At 40.8% G+C, this 20,040-nt stretch overlaps 1 protein-coding gene across 1 annotated transcript in view; it reads left to right on the top strand.

Moving 5' to 3' along the window:
• The window catches only part of myo1hb (myosin IHb), a 61,499-nt gene extending 43,592 nt beyond the window's left edge, over positions 1–17,907 (top strand). Inside the window, exons 16-31 of the mRNA XM_061927232.1 lie at positions 1,091–1,137; positions 2,785–2,865; positions 2,936–3,041; positions 3,113–3,230; positions 3,288–3,401; positions 3,474–3,550; positions 5,399–5,467; positions 5,553–5,637; positions 5,711–5,873; positions 8,605–8,688; positions 8,759–8,852; positions 8,928–9,119; positions 9,189–9,259; positions 17,224–17,321; positions 17,390–17,489; positions 17,574–17,907. Coding sequence (XP_061783216.1) covers positions 1,091–1,137; positions 2,785–2,865; positions 2,936–3,041; positions 3,113–3,230; positions 3,288–3,401; positions 3,474–3,550; positions 5,399–5,467; positions 5,553–5,637; positions 5,711–5,873; positions 8,605–8,688; positions 8,759–8,852; positions 8,928–9,119; positions 9,189–9,259; positions 17,224–17,321; positions 17,390–17,489; positions 17,574–17,594 — 1,520 coding nt within the window. The 3' untranslated portion in view covers positions 17,595–17,907. The remainder of the gene's footprint in view (positions 1–1,090; positions 1,138–2,784; positions 2,866–2,935; positions 3,042–3,112; positions 3,231–3,287; positions 3,402–3,473; positions 3,551–5,398; positions 5,468–5,552; positions 5,638–5,710; positions 5,874–8,604; positions 8,689–8,758; positions 8,853–8,927; positions 9,120–9,188; positions 9,260–17,223; positions 17,322–17,389; positions 17,490–17,573) is intronic.
• Positions 17,908–20,040: the final 2,133 nt, after the last annotated feature.

Here is a 20,040-nt window from a genome sequence, read left to right on the forward strand (position 1 = left end):
AGGAATTCCGTAATACCATTTCTCAATTCAACATGTTGCTACATCAACATTTCTCGACCGATTTGAAAAATTCCAAAACCAGCCATTTCAACTCATTCAGACCATTCAAGTTTTTTTTTACCATTTTCAAAAAAATTCCCGCTTTTCCCGAAATTCCCAATTTTTTGGTAAGTTCCCATTGAAATCAATGGGACATTTTTCAAAGTTCCACAAATACCACATTTTTCATCTGATTCAAACTGTTCCAACTTCAAAATATTCAGCCTGTTTGGGAATAGTGTGTTCTACTTGAACAATTCTAAAAAAAATTCCAGGATTTCAGTTGAACTTCAGCATTAGAGCATTCTCATGCAATTCCTTCAGGAATTGCCTCATCTAGTTGAAGGGTAACATTTAGGGGGAAAAAAAGGCTTCTATGCTTACTGATTAGCTCCTGTATTGATCTCATTAAAGGGGCTGTGTCATGCAAAACCAACTTTTCTTACCTATTGGTACCTGTTTTTGTGTGTGTGGGTTCTACATAAGTCCCGAAAATTTGAAATCAAACCGTTGAAGCATGGCGGGGATATTTATAAAACAATCTTGCCTTCCTTCATGCGTCCGCCCAACGAGCCGTTATGAATTGTCAAAACCTGTGACCTTTTTTTGCACCAATGACTTCAGCGGATTATCCAAATATGGAATAAATTTACCCAAAGGGCTTTGTACGGGTCTGCCATTATAGTCCGACGCTGTAGTCACCATGCTCCTTCTCTTTCGCTATTCTCTTTTGGGGCAGACTGGCTCGTACAAACACATCCATTTCTAACACAAATAGTTCCAACTTAGACGCTTTCGAAGTGTAGGCACGTAAATAAGACTGCCCACAAAACAGAAAGTGGCTTGAAAATGGTCTGTCAAACATAATTTATGCAAACCTTTGTCCAAAGAACCCCCATTACATGTCATGCAGACCTGCAAGGAAGTGTTTTAAATGTAGAAAATAATATGACCCCTTTAAAATAGAATGTGCAGGTGTGCCTAATGAATTGTCCCGCAAGAGTACATTTTATGTGCAATGCTAATTTAAGTCTAACATGATGTTTTTCAGGATTTCTGGACAAAAACAACGACCTTTTGTATCAAAATGGAAAAGAGGTAATTTCTTACAATTGTTTTATATTACTGTGGTAATTAATTCATGTTTAATTGTATGGTGAATTTATTGCCCGAACTGTAACATACTATGGACATTATGTTTTAATTAATGATTATTTATTAATAAAAAGTAAATATAATGTAATATAGAGGTTCTTAACCTTGGTGAGCTTGGGTGCCAACTTTTACACTACCAAGGGGCCTGTGGCCCACTCAAATATTAACACTGAATTAGTAATCTTACTTTTAATTCTAGCCCTATTTAATAACTACTTCTAACCTACTTACAGTTTACAACCCCGTCACTTGATATGAAACCATGTGTTAATCACAAAGATGATTATTTATTTAACATATAAACCTTAGACTTAGGTCAGGCTGATTAGAAAAAGAAGTACTAATCAAATAAACTGCATAAGAAGGTAAAGCGCTTTGAGTCACTCGAGAAAAGCGCTATATAAATATAAAGGGACTCATAAATGACTACCGAAAAATACATTTAAATAAATAATAAAATAAATTGATAATGAACATACAGCTTCACCCCTTTAGTCAAAATTTTTGCGCTTAACCTCTTTAGGCCCAAGCTGTTTGCTTACATGCTTTTTTTATTTCTCTTTGCTATTTGGGCTTATTGGACCCTAATTAGAATAAAAACTAAGAATCATCTTCTGATATGATGTACTTAGTCCATAAGTACACAAACGTGTACTTCATGTTTAGTGACATGCTAAATCTTCTTTTTACACTTTTTTTCCCAAATTCCATTGTATGTTATACTCTTCTGACACCACCAGATGGCAGTATAAGTGTCCACATAAGCGGCCATAAGACCCCGATTCAGTAGTGTACACAATTTAAGGAAATAAGAGCTAAAAGGTGCTGTCCACGCATGTGGCCACTAAGCCTTTAGAGGTTTTAAGAAACTTTTCTTTGACTTTAGCTCCAGACGTCTTCTGTTTGTTTGAATATTGTCATTACTGCCACATGTGGTGGGAAAGAGTATTGCAACTGACTACCGCCGTGGCCCACAGCTGAGAAACAAATATTTTTTGGTGGCATTCTCTGGAGCGCTTGCGGCCCAACAATGGGCCCCAGTCCTATGGCTAAGATGTTAATATGGTTAATGAATATAATACAAATAAAAACATGAATGATTGTTATTCCATTTGTTATGTTTTAATGCAATATTTTCATTATATACCATATATCAATATTATACTACTCAGTGGCTTAGTGGTTAGAGTGTTCTCCCTGAGATCAGTAGGTCGTAAGTTTAAACCCCGGCCGAGTCATACCAAAGACTATAAAAATGGGACCCATTACCTCCCTGCTTGGCACTCAGCATCAAGGGTTGGAATTGGGGGTTAAATCACCAAAAATTATTCCCGGGCGCGGCCACCGTTGCTGCTCACTGCTCCCCTCACCTCCCAGGGGGTGATCAAAGGGATGGGTCAAATGCAGAGGACAAATTTCACCACACCTAGGGTGTGTGCGACAATCATTGGTACTTTAACTTTAACTTTAACTTATACTTTTTTATGTTTATCTTTTTTATAATTGAAGTGCTTCATGTTCTGTCTCAAAAAATGTCTCACGAGGCTTGATATATTGGAGCGATAATAATAAATATCTTTCTTTTTTAAGGTTATGCAACAGTCGAAAAATGCTATCATCAAACATTGTTTTCCTTCGACCGAGCCGGACCGAAAGAGGAGACCTGAAACTGTAAGAGATGTTAACTTTCTTACCTTTGCGCGTCATAAACGTCACTACAAGGTCTTGTTCTTCCCTGCAGGTGGTGACCCAGTTCAAGAGCAGCCTGGTGGGCCTGACCGAGATCCTAATGACCAAAGAGCCTTGGTACATCCGCTGCATCAAACCCAATGAAGCCAAACTCCCGGGTGAGACGGAATACACTGCACTTTAGCATCTTTGCCACAAAATTCAGACGATTCCCCTCTCCCGCTTATAGGACGCTTTGATGAAGTGCTGGTGCGACATCAGGTCAAGTACCTGGGCCTGATGGAGCACCTGAGGGTGCGGCGTGCGGGGTTTGCGTACCGCCGAAAATATGAGATCTTCCTCCAGAGGTAAGCTAAGCACAAACTCTTGTTTGAATTCCTTCTCCTATTGTCTCCTTTCCGCAGGTACAAGGCCTTATGTCCGGACACCTGGCCCAACTGGAAAGGTACCGCTGCGGAAGGTGTGCAGTGCCTAATCAAGCATCTGGGCTACAAACCTGATGAGTACAAGATGGGCAGGTAAGACAATCACATATTCATACCTCGGGGTAAAATACTAGTCTTAATATTATGTCTCCTCACCTCCTTGAGGACAAAGATTTTCATCCGCCATCCGGAAACTCTGTTTGCAACGGAAGACGCCTTTCAAGTGTGCAAACATAAGCTAGGTGAGTCAGAAGTGTATAGTGCAGCCCCTCTGAGTGTGTGATTATTAGGGTTGTATGGTATTAGTTAGGGGTGTCTGATAATATCGAACTGCCGATATTATCGGCCGATAAATGTTTTAAAATGTAATATCGGAAATTATCGGAATCGGTTTCAAAATTATCGGTATCGGTTTCAAAAAGTAAAATTTATGACTTTTTAAAACGCCGCTGTGTACACGGACATATTGAGAAGTACAGAGCGCCAATAAACCTTAAAGGCACTGCCTTTGCGTGCCGGTCCAGTCACGTAATATCTACGGCTTTTCACACACACAAGTGAATGCAAGGCATACTTGGTCAACAGCCATACAGGTCACACTGAGGGTGGCCGTATAAACAACTTCAACACTGTTACAAATATGCGCCACACTGTGAACCCACACCAAACAAGAATGACAAACACATTTCGGGAGAACATCCGCATCGTAACACAACATAATCACAACAGAACAAATACCCCGAACCCCTTGCAGCACTAACTCTTCCGGGATGCTACAATATACACCCCCCACTACTCCCTAATCTCAACCCCGCCCTCCCCAACCCCGCCCACCTGGCTTTTTTGCCAATATCCAATATTCCGATATTGTCCAACTCTTAAGTACAGATTCCGATATCAACCGATACTGATATATGCAGTTGTAGAATTAACACATTATTATGCCTAATTTTGTTGTGATGCCCCGCTGGATGCATTAAACAATGTAACAAGGTTTTCCAAAATAAATCAACTCAAGTTATGGAAAAAATTGCCAACATGGCACTGCCATATTTATTATTGAAGTCACAAAGTGCATTATTTTTTTTAACATGCCTCAAAACAGCAGCTTGGAATTTGGGACTTGCTCTCCCTGAGAGAGCATGAGGAGGTTGAGGTAAGGGGGGTTAGGGGGTAGCAGGGGCGTATATTGTAGCGTCCCGGAAGAGTTAGTGCTGCAAGGGGTTCCGGGTATTTGTTCTGTTGTGTTTATGTTTTGTTACGGTGCGGATGTTCTCCCGAAATGTGTTTGTCATTCTTGTTTGGTGTGGGTTCACAGTGTGGCGCATATTTGTAACAGTGTTAAAGTTGTTTATACGGCCACCCTCAGTGTGACCTGTATGGCTGTTGACCAAGTATGCCTCGCATTCACTTGTGTGTGTGAAAAGCCGTAGATATTATGTGATTGGGCCGGCACGCAAAGGCAGTGCCTTTAAGGCACGCCCCTAATATTGTTGTCTGGGTGGAAATCGGGAGAAATTCGGGAGAATGGTTGCCCCGGGAGATTTTCGGGAGGGACACTGAAATTCGGGAGTCTCCCGGAAAAATCGGGAGGGTTGGCAAGTATGACTGGGAGACGCAACTGCTCTGTACTTCTCCCTACGTCCGTGTACCACTCCATACAGCGGCATTTTAAAATGTCATACATTTTACTTTTTGAAAGCGATACCGATAATTTCCGATATTACATTTTAAAGCATTTATCAGCCGATAAGTGCCCATGGCATGGGTAACTTACACATCTGTGAAGGCACCATTAATGCTGAAAGGTACATACAGGTTTTGGAGCAACATATGTTTTCATCCAAGCAATGTTATCATGGACGCCCCTGCTTATTTCAGCAAGACAATGCCAAGCCACGTGTTACAACAGCGTGGCTTCATAGTAAGATATTATCGAACATCTCTAGTCAAAACTTTGTCAAGCAAAGCTTTAACAAAGGGACCGCTGTATTTCTGGGGCCACCAATACCCATCGCTCCAAGTGGAGCAGAGTCCATGAACGACCACTCGACTGTAATGTAGCACTTAGAGAAGATTCGTTTTTGCAGCTACAAGGATTCAGGCCAAATACAAAGGCTACCGCGTGAAAGGCGACTACCAGAAGCAGAAAGAGGCCGGTGAGTGTTTTTTTGAACGCTTGCACAAGTGTATCATGTGAGGCGGACACATTTACTTGATCTCTCTTTGCCTTCACGTAAACAGCCACTAAGATCGAGAACTGCTTCCGAGGCATGATGGCGAGAAAGGAGCGAGAAAAGAGGGAATGGGCAGTTCGGATCATCAAGAGGTACACATGACGACTAGTGGTGCTTTCGGTCAAGATGGCAGCAACAGTTGAAATGAATTCCAATGTGTTGTAGGTTCATTAAAGGTTTCATGACCAGAAATGATCCTTCCAGCGCTGACAATAGAGAGTACCTGGCATACGTGAGGCAAAACTATTTGACTCGGCTCAAGGAGAACCTCCCAAAGACGGTCCTGGAAAAAGACTCTTGGCCCACCCCTGCGCCTGTAATGAACGAGGTGTGTGCTCGTGTGTGTGTGTGTGTGTGTGTGTGCGGCACAAGCTGCTTCAACAGTAACTTATGATGATACAGCATTGTGCCATATACAGTAATACAAAACCCAAAACCAGTGAAGTTGGCACGTTGTGTAAATCATAAATAAAAGCAGAATACAATGATTTGCAAATCCTTTCAACCTATATTCAGGGTCAGGAACACTTCAGAAAACCACTGTCAGTAACTACAGTTTGTCGCAACATCTGTAAGTGCAAGTTAAGACTCTACTATGCAAAGCCAAAGCCATTTATCAACAACACCCAGAAACGCCGCCGGCTTTGCTGGGCTCGAGCTCATCTAAAATGGACTGATGCAAAGTGGAAAAGTTTTCTGTCGTCTGATGAGTCTACATTTCAAATTGTTTTTGGAAATTGTGGACGTTGTTTCTTCTGAAACAAAATGGGAAAAGAACCATCCGGATTGTTCTAGGCACAAAGTTGAAAAGCCAGCATCTGTGATGGTATGGGGGTGTATTAGTGCCCAGGGTATGGGTAACTTACACATCTGTGAAGGCACCATTAATGCTGAAAGGTACATACAGGTTTTGGAGCAACATATGTTTCCATCCAAGCAATGTTATCATGGACGCCCCTGCTTATTTCAGCAAGACAATGCCAAGCAACATGTTACAACAGCGTGGCTTCATAGTAAAAGAGTGCGGGTACTAGACTGGCCTGCCTGTAGTCCAGACCTGTCTCCCATTGAAAATGTGTGGCGCATTCTGAAGCCTAAAATACCACAACGGAGACCCCGGACTGTTGAACAACTTAAGCTGTACATCAAGCAAGAATGGGAAAGAATTCCACCTGAAAAGCTTCAAAAATTGGTCTCCTCAGTTCCCAAACGTTTACTGAGTTTTGTTAAAAGGAAAGGCCATGTAACACAGTGGTAAAAATGCCCCTGTGCCACACACAACGTGCCAACTTCACTGGTTTTGGGTTTTGTATATGAATAGAATAGAATGGATTAGAAGATAATAGAATATAATAAATAATTTACTGTCCACAAGGTGGACAATTGTATTTGGCTAACCAACACAGGAGACAGACTGCACTAAAATACCAAAATGATCATATATAAAAACATAAAATAGACACAATAATTACAGAGTGTTGCGATTGGGTTGCAAGTCTGCAAAAGTCATGTCCCCAAGATGCAGACGGAATGGCAGGAAGCAGCTTGAAGGTGAGAAGGATGTTTTCATTCCAAACCCACAGCAAAACACCACAGCGCGTGTGTCTCTGAGCGCAGGCGGAGTGTAGCAACACAAGCTAAATTAGCATAGCGAAAAGAAAACAAGCAAACATAAAGCTTCAGCATAGCATAGAAAAAAAAAAACCGCAAATGTAAACAGTCACCAGTGGCGAACAAGAAACCCAGGCCGAGTGAATCGTAAGGCAGGTATAAATTAGGGGCGTGGTTACACCACACAGGTGATAACACTAATCACAAAGTAAATGCCGACGCATACTGCTCGAAACCCCGGCAACAAAACATAAACAAAAGAAATCAAGTGGTGCTGGGAACAGACCTGTAGACTTAAACATTGTAAGACTAATGCTATGTCCTGGCCAACAGGTCATGACACAGAGGTTAGGTAAAAATAGGAATAAAAGTAAAAATAAGTTATGAAAAAAATTACTACATTGCTTGTTGATAGCTGTGTAACTAACTCTTGTGAAACAAAAAATACACTAAAGAAAAATATAACATTTTAATGATTTATTCAAAATATTTTCTACAAATGGGTTTGGGCTTATTTACTAGATACTAGTATGTCTACGAATTATACATTTTACTGCTACAACTTTTTTTTTGATTGTATTCTGTTTTCTGTAATTTTATTTTGAAAATATGTTTGACAACATTAATTAATTATTCTATTTTAATATTTATTAATCATTAATTTTTTTTTAAATACCCTTTTTTTGTAGGAACATCTCCGGGAGTCATGAAATGCAAAAGAATGAAATGAAAAATAAAAATGTGTCATTATTTGTTACAATTGGCACAAATATTTGATGCTCCTGTATCGCAAAGAATAGCTCGACAATAATTTGCTGTGATAATTGTCAGGTTCAAACACTGATGACATCTATTAAACAAGACAAGAAGCAAAGAATTAAACAGAGTCAGAATTCAATTTGGCTCAATTTGAGGAGAGACGCTTGGACATCTGTACCCTTGTACAGTGTCACTACGCTCTGCCAAAAGATTGCACGCCTCCTTCTTTTATTTGGACCTTCCCTGACCACCATAGCTGTTTCTAAAAGACGAGGGTCATAAGCACTTCACAGAAAAGGTCGTAAACAGTTCACAGAAAGGGTCGGTTCAAAAAAGAGGTCGTAAAAGAGTTTAAAAAGTGGTCCGTAAAACAGTTCAAAAAGAGGTTCGTAAAACAGCTGAAAAAGGAGGTTCAAAAAGGGGTCGTCTGGAACTTGGGCAGATCCTGCCTTCTCTCCGCTTTGTAGTCCTTGAGTTACAACAATATCTTTCTATTGATTACAATACATGAAAGAAAACAGAACACCTTCATGTTGCTTCCCCCCTACACAGTGGAGTTTTACAAGCCTTCTTCTTGGTAGGTTTCAAAGACAGCTTTTGCTTCTCACCGGGGCACTCAATGTAACACAAAGTTTTTGTGATAACTTAGAAACAATTATTCTAACAATAATATTTTGTCCGTTGTGCAGGCGTCCCAGTTCCTAAAAAAGCTCTACATTCGCCACATGGTCCGTAAGTACGTCCAAGGAATGACAGAGGAGAGGAAAGCACAGGTACAATCCCATACACTTTAAAATAACTCCCATTATGAAGTTATTCTTCATCATTACAATTTGTTTGCAGCTTGAGTTAAAAGTCCAGAGCGGCTGCATGTTCAAAGACAAAAAGGAGAACTACCCCTTCAGTGTGTGCAGACCCTTCCTGGACACCAGGATAGGTGAGACTGTGTTGTTATTTCCTCTCTAATCTTAAACCATCACTCGCCATTTGTACTTGCGTCTATTCAAATAAGGCACTGAAGACATAAGCATGAAAGTCATGCAAGCGATTCGTCACGAGCGCGTCAAGTACGCCGTCCCCGTGGTCAAGTATGACAGGAACGGCTTCAGGCCTCATCCGCGGCAGCTCGTCTTCACTCAGGAAGCCGCCTATCTCGTGGAGGAGGCCAAGATCAAGCAGAGGATTGATTACAGCTCGCTGAAAGGTAACAAGCAGGGGGATTAAACAGACTATGTAAGGGAAGCGGCGACACGTGTCTTCTTTTTTTATTCAGGCGTTTCCGTCAGCAACCTGAGTGACAACTTCCTGATCCTCCATGTTGCATGTGATGACATCAAACAGAAGGTAGATAGGATGATGCGTTGGTGTGTTTTAAAGCCTGTACCTGAACTTCCTTCTGATGATTTACATTGTCTGGGCTTATTAGACTTTCAATCAATCAATCAATGTTTATTTATATAGCCCTAAATCACAAGTGTCTCAAAAGGCTGCACAAGCCACAACGACATCCTCGGTACAAAGCCCACATAAGGGCAAGGAAAAACTCACCCCAGTGGGACGTCGATGTGAATGACTATGAGAAACCTTGGAGAGGACCGCATATGTGGGTAACCCCCCCCCCCCTCTAGGGGAGACTGAAAGCAATGGATGTCGAGTGGGTCTGACATAATATTGTGAGAGTCCAGTCCATAGTGGATCCAACATAATAGTAAGAGTCCAGTCCATAGTGGGGCCAGCAGGACACCATCCCGAGCGGAGACGGGTCAGCAGCGCAGAGATGTTCCCAGCCGATGCATAGGCGAGTGGTCCACCCCGGGTCCCGACTCTGGACAGCCAGCACTTTATCCATGGCCACCGGACCTGTGCCCCCCCCCCCCCCTCCACAAGGAATAGGGGAGCAGAGGAGAAAAGAAAAGAAACGGCAGATCAACTGGTCTAACAGGGGTGCTATTTAAAGGCTAGAGTATACAAATGAGTTTCAAGATGGGACTTAAATGCTTCTACTGAGGTAGCATCTCTAATTGTTACCGGGAGGGCATTCCATAGTACTGGAGCCCGAATAGAAAACGCTCTATAGCCCGCAGACTTTTTTTGGGCTCTGGGAATCACTAATAAGCCGGAGTTCTTTGAACGCAGATTTCTTGCCGGGACATATGGTACAATGCAATCGACAAGATAGGACGGAGCTAGACCGTGTAGTATTTTATACGTAAGTAGTAAAACCTTAAAGTCGCATCTTAAGTGCACAGGAAGCCAGTGCAGGTGAGCCAGTATAGGCGTAATATGATCAAACTTTCTTGTTCTTGTCAAAAGTCTAGCAGCCGCATTTTGTACCAATTGTAATCTTTTAATGCTAGACATAGGGAGACCCGAAAATAATACGTTACAGTAGTCGAGACGAGACGTAACGAACGCATGAATAATGATCTCAGCGTCGCTAGTGGATAAAATAGAACGAATTTTAGCGATATTACGGAGATGAAAGAAGGCCGTTTTAGTAACACTCTTAATGTGTGATTCAAACGAGAGAGTTGGGTGGAAGATGATACCCAGATTCTTTACTGATTCGCCTTGTGTAATTGTTTGGTTGTCAAATGTTAAGGTGGTATTATTAAATAAATGTCGGTGTTTAGCAGGACCGATAATCAGCATTTCCGTTTTCTTGGCGTTGAGTTGCAAGAAGTTAGCGGACATCCATTGTTTAATTTCATTAAGACACGCCTCCAGCTGACTACAATCCGGCGTGTTGGTCAGCTTTAGGGGCATGTAGAGTTGGGTGTCATCAGCATAGCAATGAAAGCTAACACCGTATTTGCGTATGACTTTGTAGCAAGAGTGTCCAAAGTGACCCGCGGATAATATTTTACGGCCCGTGGAACATTCTAAAAAATACTACTAGGAAAAAAAACCAACATAATCAATCAATCAAAGTTGACTTGAATAGCCCTTAGTCACAAATATCTCAAAGGGCTGCACAACGACATCCTCGGCTCAGATATGGTAAAAGGCCACCTTTTTCAATGCAAGTAATTCTTGGAGTTTTCTTAACTGATGGCCATAATGTTAAAGGGGAACATTATCACAATTTCAGAATTGTTAAAACCATTAAAAATCAGTTCCCAGTGGCTTATTATATTTTTCGAAGTTTTTTTCAAAATTTTACTCATCACGCAATATTCCTAAAAAAAGCTTCAAAGTGCCTGATTTTAACCATCGTTATAAACACCCGTCCATTTTCCTGTGACGTCACATAGTGAAGCTAACACAAACAAACATGGTGGAAAGAACAGCAAGCTATAGCGACATTAGCTCCGATTCAGACTCGGATTTCAGCGGCTTAAACGATTCAACAGATTACGCATGTATTGAAACGGATGGTTGTAGTGTGGAGGCAGGTAGCGAAAACGAAATTGAAGAAGAAACTGAAGCTATTGAGCCATATCGGTTTGAACCGTATGCAAGCGAAAACGACACGACAGCCAGCGACACGGGAGAAAGCGAGGACGAATTCGGCGATCGCCTTCTAACCAACGATTGGTATGTGTTTGTTTGGCATGAAAGGAAACTAACAACTATGAACTAGGTTTACAGCATATGAAATACATTTGGCAACAACATGCACTTTGAGAGTGCAGACAGCCCAATTTTCATCAATTAATATATTCTGTAGACATACCCTCATCCGCGCTATTTTCCTGAAAGCTGATCTGTCCAGTTTTGGAGTTGATGTCAGCAGGCCAGGGAAGCTCGGGTCGATAGGGGGTTTAGCTCGCTCGTCTGCGGTAACAAACTGCCGCCATTGCTTGCCGTGCTACCGAGGTCCTTTGTCCCTGAATTGCTCACACACTCCGGCAGATTCAATGGGGGTCTGGCGGCAGATTTCTTTGACTTTATCGTTGGAAATGCATCTGCTTTGAGTGTCGCAGGATATCCACACATTCTTGCCATCTCTGTCGTAGCATAGCTTTCGTCGGTAAAGTGTGCGGAACAAACGTCCAATTTCTTGACACTTTCGCATCTTTGGGCCACTGGTGCAACTTGAATCCGTCCCTGTTCGTGTTGTTACACCCTCCGACAACACACCGACGAGGCATGATGTCTCCAAGGTACGGAAAACAGTCGAAAAAACGGAAAATAACAGAGCTGATTTGACTCGGTGTTTGAGAAAATGGCGGGTTGCTTCTAGATGTGACGCCACGTTGTGACGTCATCGCTCCGAGAGCGAATATTATAAAGGCGTTTAATTCGCCAAAATTCACCCATTTAGAGTTCGGAAATTGGTTTAAAAAATATATGGTCTTTTTTCTGCAACATCAAGGTATATATTGACGCTAACATAGGTCTGGTGATAATGTTCCCCTTTAATAGTTTTCATAAAACACGTGCAAATACACTATAAAAATGGGGGGTTATTTTTTGTGCTATGGCGCCATCTTTTGGACAAGTTCGCTCACTGCAGGTGCTGCCGCGTTGAGTTCCTGCCGTTTAGAGCTTTGAACCGGAAATAGAAGTTCTGTTCCGTCTTCCAAGTGTCCATAGCGTTTCTACTCGTATGGATTATTCATTCATCACTGCAAGCAACGTTTTTAAGTTTTACAATATCCATCCATTTTCTACCACTTGTCCCTTTTGGGGTCACGGGGGGTGCTGGAGCCTATCTCAGCTGCATTCGGGCGGAAAGCGGTGTACACCCTGGACAAGTCGCCACCTCATCACAGGGCCAACACAGATAGACAGACAACATTCACACTCACCTTCACACACTAGGGCCAATTTAGTGTTGCCAATATAACTAAAACAATTCTTACTTCCTAAAGCGTCCCATGCGTGATGTGTGTAGGAGTGTTTTCATGCATATTATAATCATAAAAAGTTGCAATGTTGACCCGGATAACACAAAGCTGCCATGCAGGCTGGTTATTTCTTTAAAACTGTCATGGCTAAAAAAATAGTAATCGATCAAAATCAGTGTTGTTATGAATTATAGACCCATTCGAAGCTCAAATTACTTCACATCAAATATTCCACTTTAAAATATTGTTTGGGGAAAATATGATATATTTTGTGTGTTTGCCATAAAAAAAACAAAGTTTTCTATGACGAAAATGGCAAATAAACAAAATTAAAACTGAAAATCAACAGATAGATCTGAAGTTAATCTAGAGATTTAAGTGTTGAAAGTAAAAAAAGAGAAATATATGACTTATTTTTAACACTTTCATATGATGCACTCTTTTGGATACTTTTAGTGTTTTTTTTCAACTGTTTTTTTGCTAAAAAGGCAATGACTCAAAATCAATGTTGTTATGAATTATTGACCTATTAAAGGCTCCAATTACTTCACATCAAATATTCCACTTTAAAATATTATTTGGGGAAAATATTGTATATTTTGTGTGTTTGCCATAAAAAAACAAAGTTTTCTATGACAAAAATGTCATAAAACTAACAAACAAACAAAAATTATAACTTATAATTAACGGATAGATCGGAAGTTGATCTAGAGATTTAAGTGGTGAAAGTAAAAAAAGAAAAATATATTACTTATTATTAACACTTTCATAAGTGGGACTCTTTTGGATTCTTTTAGTGTTTTTTTCCTAAAAAAATAATGAATCAAAATCAATCTTGTTGTGAATTATTGATCTATTAAAGGCTCCAATTACTTCATATCACATATTCCACTTTTAATAGTTTTTGGGGAAAAATGTTGCATATTTTGTGTTTTTGCCATAAACTACTGGCTTTTCTTTAACATTAAGATAAAACATAAAAAAAATGTTTATCTATATTGACTGATAAACATAAAGTTTATCTGGAAATGCACTTTTTAAAAATGTTGCCTATCGTTCACAATACTTATAAGAGACAAGAAGACAAAACCTTTTTTTTTTTGCATTTGCTTTTTCTTGTAACCCCTCTTGTTAAATCGACTCTTTATTTTGAAAAATACCACTCAAACCCAAAGAAAAAGCACACGCTTATCCCTCTCGGGATGGCGGGGGTGCTGGAGCCTATCCCAGCTGCACCCTGGACAAGTCGCCACCACATGGCAGGGCCAACACAGATAGACAGACAACATTCAAACTTACATTCACATACTCGGGACCATTTAGTGTTGCCAATCAACCACGCAGTCACGGGGAGAACATGCAATCTATACACAGAAAGCCCCCTAGCCCAGAATACAATGGCCCGGAATCGAAGCCAAGACCTTCTCGCCGTGAGGCACGAGCACTTACTACTGATGGATATATTCACTGTAACAAGCGTCCCTCTAAGGGCAGCCATGATTGCGATGTGGCCCTCAATGTAAACGAGTTTGATACCCCTGCTTTTAGACCAGAGCTGGGCAAACATTTTGACTCGGGGGCCACATTGAGAGAACAAATGTGTCTGGGGGCAATGTGGACGTGTGCATAAATTATATATACACATTTAGCTGTAAAAATCTGCTGTGCAGTATGTGTGTTTGGGTCCCTTTTTTTAGGAACACTAATAGCAAAAGTCACAATGCCCGTTATGACAGACCACCTCATAAAAACGGAATGAAATTTTACAGTTTTTCACTGAATGGGACACCCAAAATGTTCATTAAAATAAAGAAAGTGGGATTTACAATATTAACTATGAACAATAAAACATTGAATATTAACAACATATGAACATCGCTCCTCTTTTACTTCTCAGACCAGCTCCTCTATAGACATCTTTTACAATCAAGCAAAACAAAACAAAAATGTAACAAACATCAAAATATGAATGCAAAGTGTAATAAACACCTACAATATGATATTTTATCACCTTTATGCAGAACTTTGTTGTAAAAATGTGCTTCCGCATCTGTTCCTGACCCATGCGTTTCGGGCTGGCTGCTCTGTAAACAAACCCCGCCCACTCTGCTTTGTTCCTCGTCTGAGCTGCTGTGACGCAGATTACCGTAATAACTCATATAACACCCAAAAGTGCAGATTTCACCCATTGAAATACTTTGTATAGTTCAAGACTTACGATCATTTAAAAACAGCACTGCACACATACTTGCCAACCTTGAGACCTCCGATTTCGGGAGGTGGGGGCGTGGTCGGGGTGGGGCTAAGAGGGGAGGAGTATATTTACAGCTAGAATTCACCAAGTCAAGTATTTCATATACATATATACACAGTATATATATATATATATATATATATATATATATATATATATATATATATATATATATATATATATACCGTATTTTCCGCACCATAAGGCGCCCTGGGTTATAAGCCGCGCCTTCAATGAACGGCATATTTCAAAACTTTGTCCACCTATAAGCTGCCCCGTGTTGTAAGCCGCATCTAACTGCGCTAAAGGAATGTCAAAAAAACAGTCAAATAGGTCAGTCAAACTTTAATAATATATTAAAACCAGCGTGATGTGGGCGCGCATGGAATCGTATATCAACATGGACGAAGCTGCGTGAAAAAAGCCACCCGGCCTCTTCGCGTAAACTTAAACTTACCTTAACCACTCGCTCATCTTTTCTTCATCCATCCCTTCGAGTTAGCTTTTATGATGACGCCGGCTGGAAAGGTCTCTTTTGGCAAGGTCTTCCTTTTGAATATCACCATGGGTGGAAGTTTCTGGCCATTAGCATGGCAAGCTAGAACCACAGTGAAGGATGACTTCTCATTCCCTGTGGTACGAATATTCACCGTACGTGCTCCCGTTGTATCCACAGTGCGGTTCACAGGAATATCAGTTGCTGTGAAATAGTAATCCGTGTGCGGATGGAGAGATTGCGTCTTTTCATGAACCGGATCCCTGTCGCTTTGTAGGAGCCATTTTGTGGTCTTTACAGATGTAAACACACAAAGGAAATGATAATATCCGCGCGCTTTTTCTTCTTCTACGCGGGCGGGTGGTTGCTTACAGTAGAAGAAGAAGCGCTTCCTGTTCTATGGGGGCGGGTTTTTACCTTGGCGGTTGCTTGCGTAGAAGAAGAAGCGCTTCCTGTTCTACCGGGAAAAAAGATGGCGGCTGTTTACCGAAGTTGCGAGACCGAAACTTTATGAAAATGAATCTTAATATTTATCCATATATAAAGCGCACCGGGTTATAAGGCGCACTGTCAGCTTTTGAGAAAATTTGTGGTTTTTAGGTGCGCCTTATAGTGCGGAAAATACGGTATATATATATAGCTAGAATTCACTGAAAGTGAAGTATTTTCTTATATATATATATATGTATATGTATATATATATATATATATTAAGAGGGACAGAGACAGCGCACAGTGCATGTGGATCACATGTTACCATGGCGAGAAAACATGGAGAGACTGCCAGTTATCTAGTCTCCACCAGTTGCAGAAAGTGTGCCATCAGTACAACTGGACAGTGCTGTTTCAGTTCCATCATCAGGACCATCAGTGAGTCAGACACAAACTAGTCTCATCATTGAACCAGATTCAAGGGCTGCTGAGTTGCCATCATCAGAACCCAGATCACCCACAACAAAAACCCCACCAGTGATCCGCAGGTACCCAGAAAGGTTTCGAGTACCACCAAAAAAACTGAATCTCTGAAGACAGTATACAAATCTGTGTTAAAGATGTACAAATACTGTTTGTATAATAAGCATGTTATTGTTTACAAATGAGGGTTAAGAGTTCAGTACAAAAAAAAAAAGAATGTGGCTTAAGTACAGTTTTTTAATTGAGCTGCTGCATTTTTTGGTTGGGTTGTTTATTTCTTTTGAGTAACTTCTACATTTATAAAAGGGGAGGAATGTAATGGAGTGATCTATGTTTGTCTGTTGCCATCTCCTGGTGAATGTTGGCTATAGCGTACTGGGGTTACTTTTTGGTTGGCCAACGATTTACGTGGTGTTGCGCACCTGACGTCAAGTGTCTGAGTCTGTTCTGAAGTCTACAGTAAAGAGACGTACAGTACTTCATCCCCTCGCCTGTTTATTGCCTCCAACTCAATATATTACAACAACATTGCTCCAATGCGGACCTGGAGGGTCCGCCTGAATTTCGGGAGATTTTCGGGAGAAAATTTGTCCCGGGAGGTTTTCGGGAGAGGCGCTGAATTTCGGGAGTCTCCCGGAAAATCCGGGAGGGTTGGCAAGTATGACTGCACATCATAATGGCGGCTACGGTTTTGATGTTAAAGGTCTAAAAAAATTATGTACAACGTGAAAATCTTACTCGTATTTTGCCCAGGTCTGTTTTAGACTTTTGTTGAGCTCAATTTAAATCATGCACATTGACTTTAAGGCACCCGACGTTTTATCGTCCGTAACTAGCGTCTGCTTTATAGGGAGATCTTGTTCTGCAGTGTGACTTCCTGTTTGAGGCCCTCACCAAGCTGTGTGTCATTACCAACAAGTCGGACCTAATCCAGGTGGTCCAGGGCAGGTAAGGAGATGTCACTGTGGCTCCATGTTAACACCATATTAATGATGATGTTGTTACTGTGTGTGCAGCGTGCGATTCGACATCCAGCCCGGCAGGGAAGGCTTCGTGGACTTCCGGAGCGGCCACGAGTCGGCGGTCTACAGGGCCAAAAATGGCCATTTGACGGTGGTGAGCGTGTGTAAAGGCCACTTGGGTGTGGGGTAAGCGTGGGCGTTCACTCTTTAAACACGTCTGCCGTTATGTCCTTCTCAGGAATCAACAAGAAGCAGATGATTTGTGCACCGACCCTCGCTCTGCATACTATAGTAACAGCCAGGCTATGCTGTTATTGCCAATATTTCCGTCGTGGAGTGACTAGTTAGAGTAACGGAATGTCCACTCACATCCACCAGCCTTAATGAGACAAATAGACACTTAGAAGCATTTCTATTTAAGTCCTCCTTAAAAACTCATAATAAGGAGGGCACCATCATAATAACTGCAATGTTTATACGTTCTATTCTATTACATTTACTTTCGTTTACTGTTACAGTTGACTGGTGTTCTTGTGTATTTGTATTTTTTTTAAAGTTGTTTTTAATGTATACCTGTACTTTTACTGCAAAACCCAAAACCAGCGAAGTTGGCACATTGTGTAAATGGTAAATAAAAACAGAATACAATGATTTGCAAATCCTTTTCAACTTATATTCAATTGAAAAGACTGCAAAGACAAGATACTTAATGTTCGAGCTAAGAAACTTACATTTTTTTTGCAAATAATCATTAACTTAGAATTTAATGGCAGCAACACATTGCAAAAAAGTTGGCACTGGGACATTTTTACCACTGTGTTACATGGCCTTTCCTTTTAACAACACTCAGTAAACGTTTTGGAACTGAGGAGACCAATTTTTGAAGCTTTTGAGGTGGAATTATTTCCCATTCTTGCTTGATGTACAACTTAAGTTGTTCAACAGTCCGGGTTCTCCCTTGTGGTATTTTTGACGCTTCATAATTTCCCACACATTTTCAATGAGAGACAGGTCTAGACTACAGGCAGGCAAGTCTAGTACCCGCATTATTTTATGAAGCCACGCTGTTGTAACACGTGCAGAATGTGGCTTGGCATTGTCTTGCCGAAATAAACAGGGGCGTCCATGATAACGTTGCTTGGATGGCAACTTATGTTGCTCCAAAACCTGTATGTACCTTTCAGCATTAATGGTGCCTTCACAGATGTGTAAGTTACCCATGTATTGGGCACTAATACACCCCCATACCATCACAGATGCTGGCTTTTCAACTTTGCGCCTAGAACAATCTGGATGGTTCCTTTCCTCTTCGGTCCGGAGGACTTGACGTCCACAGTTTCCAAAAACAATTTGAAATGTGGACTAGTCAGACCACAGAACACTTTTCCACTTTGCATCAGTCCATCTTAGATGAGCTCGGGCCCAGCGAAGCCGGCGGCGTTTCTGGGTGTTGTTGATAAATGGCTTTTGCTTTGCATACTAGAGTTTTAACTTGCACTTACAGATGTAGCGACGAACTGTGGTTACTGACAGTGGTTTTCTGAAGTGTTCCTGAGCCCATGTGGTGATATCCTTTACACACCGATGTCGCTTTTTGATGCAGTACCGCCTGATGGATCAAAGGTCCGTAATATCATCGCTTACGTGCACTGATTTCTCAAGATTCTCTGAACCTTTTGATGATATTACGAACCGTAGATGGTGAAATCCCTAAATTCCTTGCAATAGCTCGTTGACAAAATGTTGTTCTTAAACTGTTTAACAATTTGCTCACGCATTTGTTCACAAAGTGGCGACCCTCGCCCCATCCTTGTTTGTGAATGACTGAGCATTTCATGGAAACTGCTTTTATACCCAATCATGGCACCCACCTGTTCCCAATTAGCCTGTTCACCTGTGAGATGTTCCAAATAAGTGTTTGATGAGCATTCCTCAACTTTCTCAGTCTATTTTGCCACTTGTGTCAGCTTTTTTGAAACATGTTGCAGGCATCAAATTCCAAATGAGGTAATATTTGCAAAAAATAACAAAGTTTACCAGTTTGAACGTTAAATATCTTGTCTTTGCAGTCTATTCAATTGAATATAGGTTGGAAAGGATTTGCAAATCATTGTATTCTGTTTTTATTTACCATTTACACAACGTGCCAACTTCACTGGTTTTGGGTTTTGTACATTTACTTTTGTTTACTCTTGCAATTGACTAGTGTTCTTGTGTATTTGTTTTGGTTTTTTTTAAAGTTGTTTTTAATGTATACCTTTACTTTTACTAAAATATGTTTACTTTAAAGTATTGTGTACTTGGCTAGATTTTAAAGTCTTATTGAGAAAAAATTTAAAAAAATAGCTCCTGCAAATGAGTAAGTAAGTTATGGGCGAGATAAAGACACATTCTGCAGAATGATGAGGATTTATTCAATTTTTGCACGTTAACTCATGAATAGATGTGTCATTAAAGAACATCTGGGTCAACGTTTGTAGCACTTTTTTTTATTTTCTGCAGTACATAGGAGACACCCGCTTAAATGTAATATGCAAGTAGAGTTTTAGACATGTACTTAAGTAAAATGTATTATTATTATTATTATTATTATTGGTGAGGCACTGCCTCCTAGTGGCCATCTTCTGCTCCCATAGGGTGCTGTCTTTAAAAATAACAGCTGGAATGTGAATAATCTCCTTTAACATGATTCCTGTGAGGTGGGG

The sequence above is a fragment of the Nerophis lumbriciformis genome, linkage group LG32 (assembly GCF_033978685.3).
Source record: "Nerophis lumbriciformis linkage group LG32, RoL_Nlum_v2.1, whole genome shotgun sequence".
Taxonomy (NCBI): Eukaryota; Metazoa; Chordata; class Actinopteri; order Syngnathiformes; family Syngnathidae; genus Nerophis; species Nerophis lumbriciformis.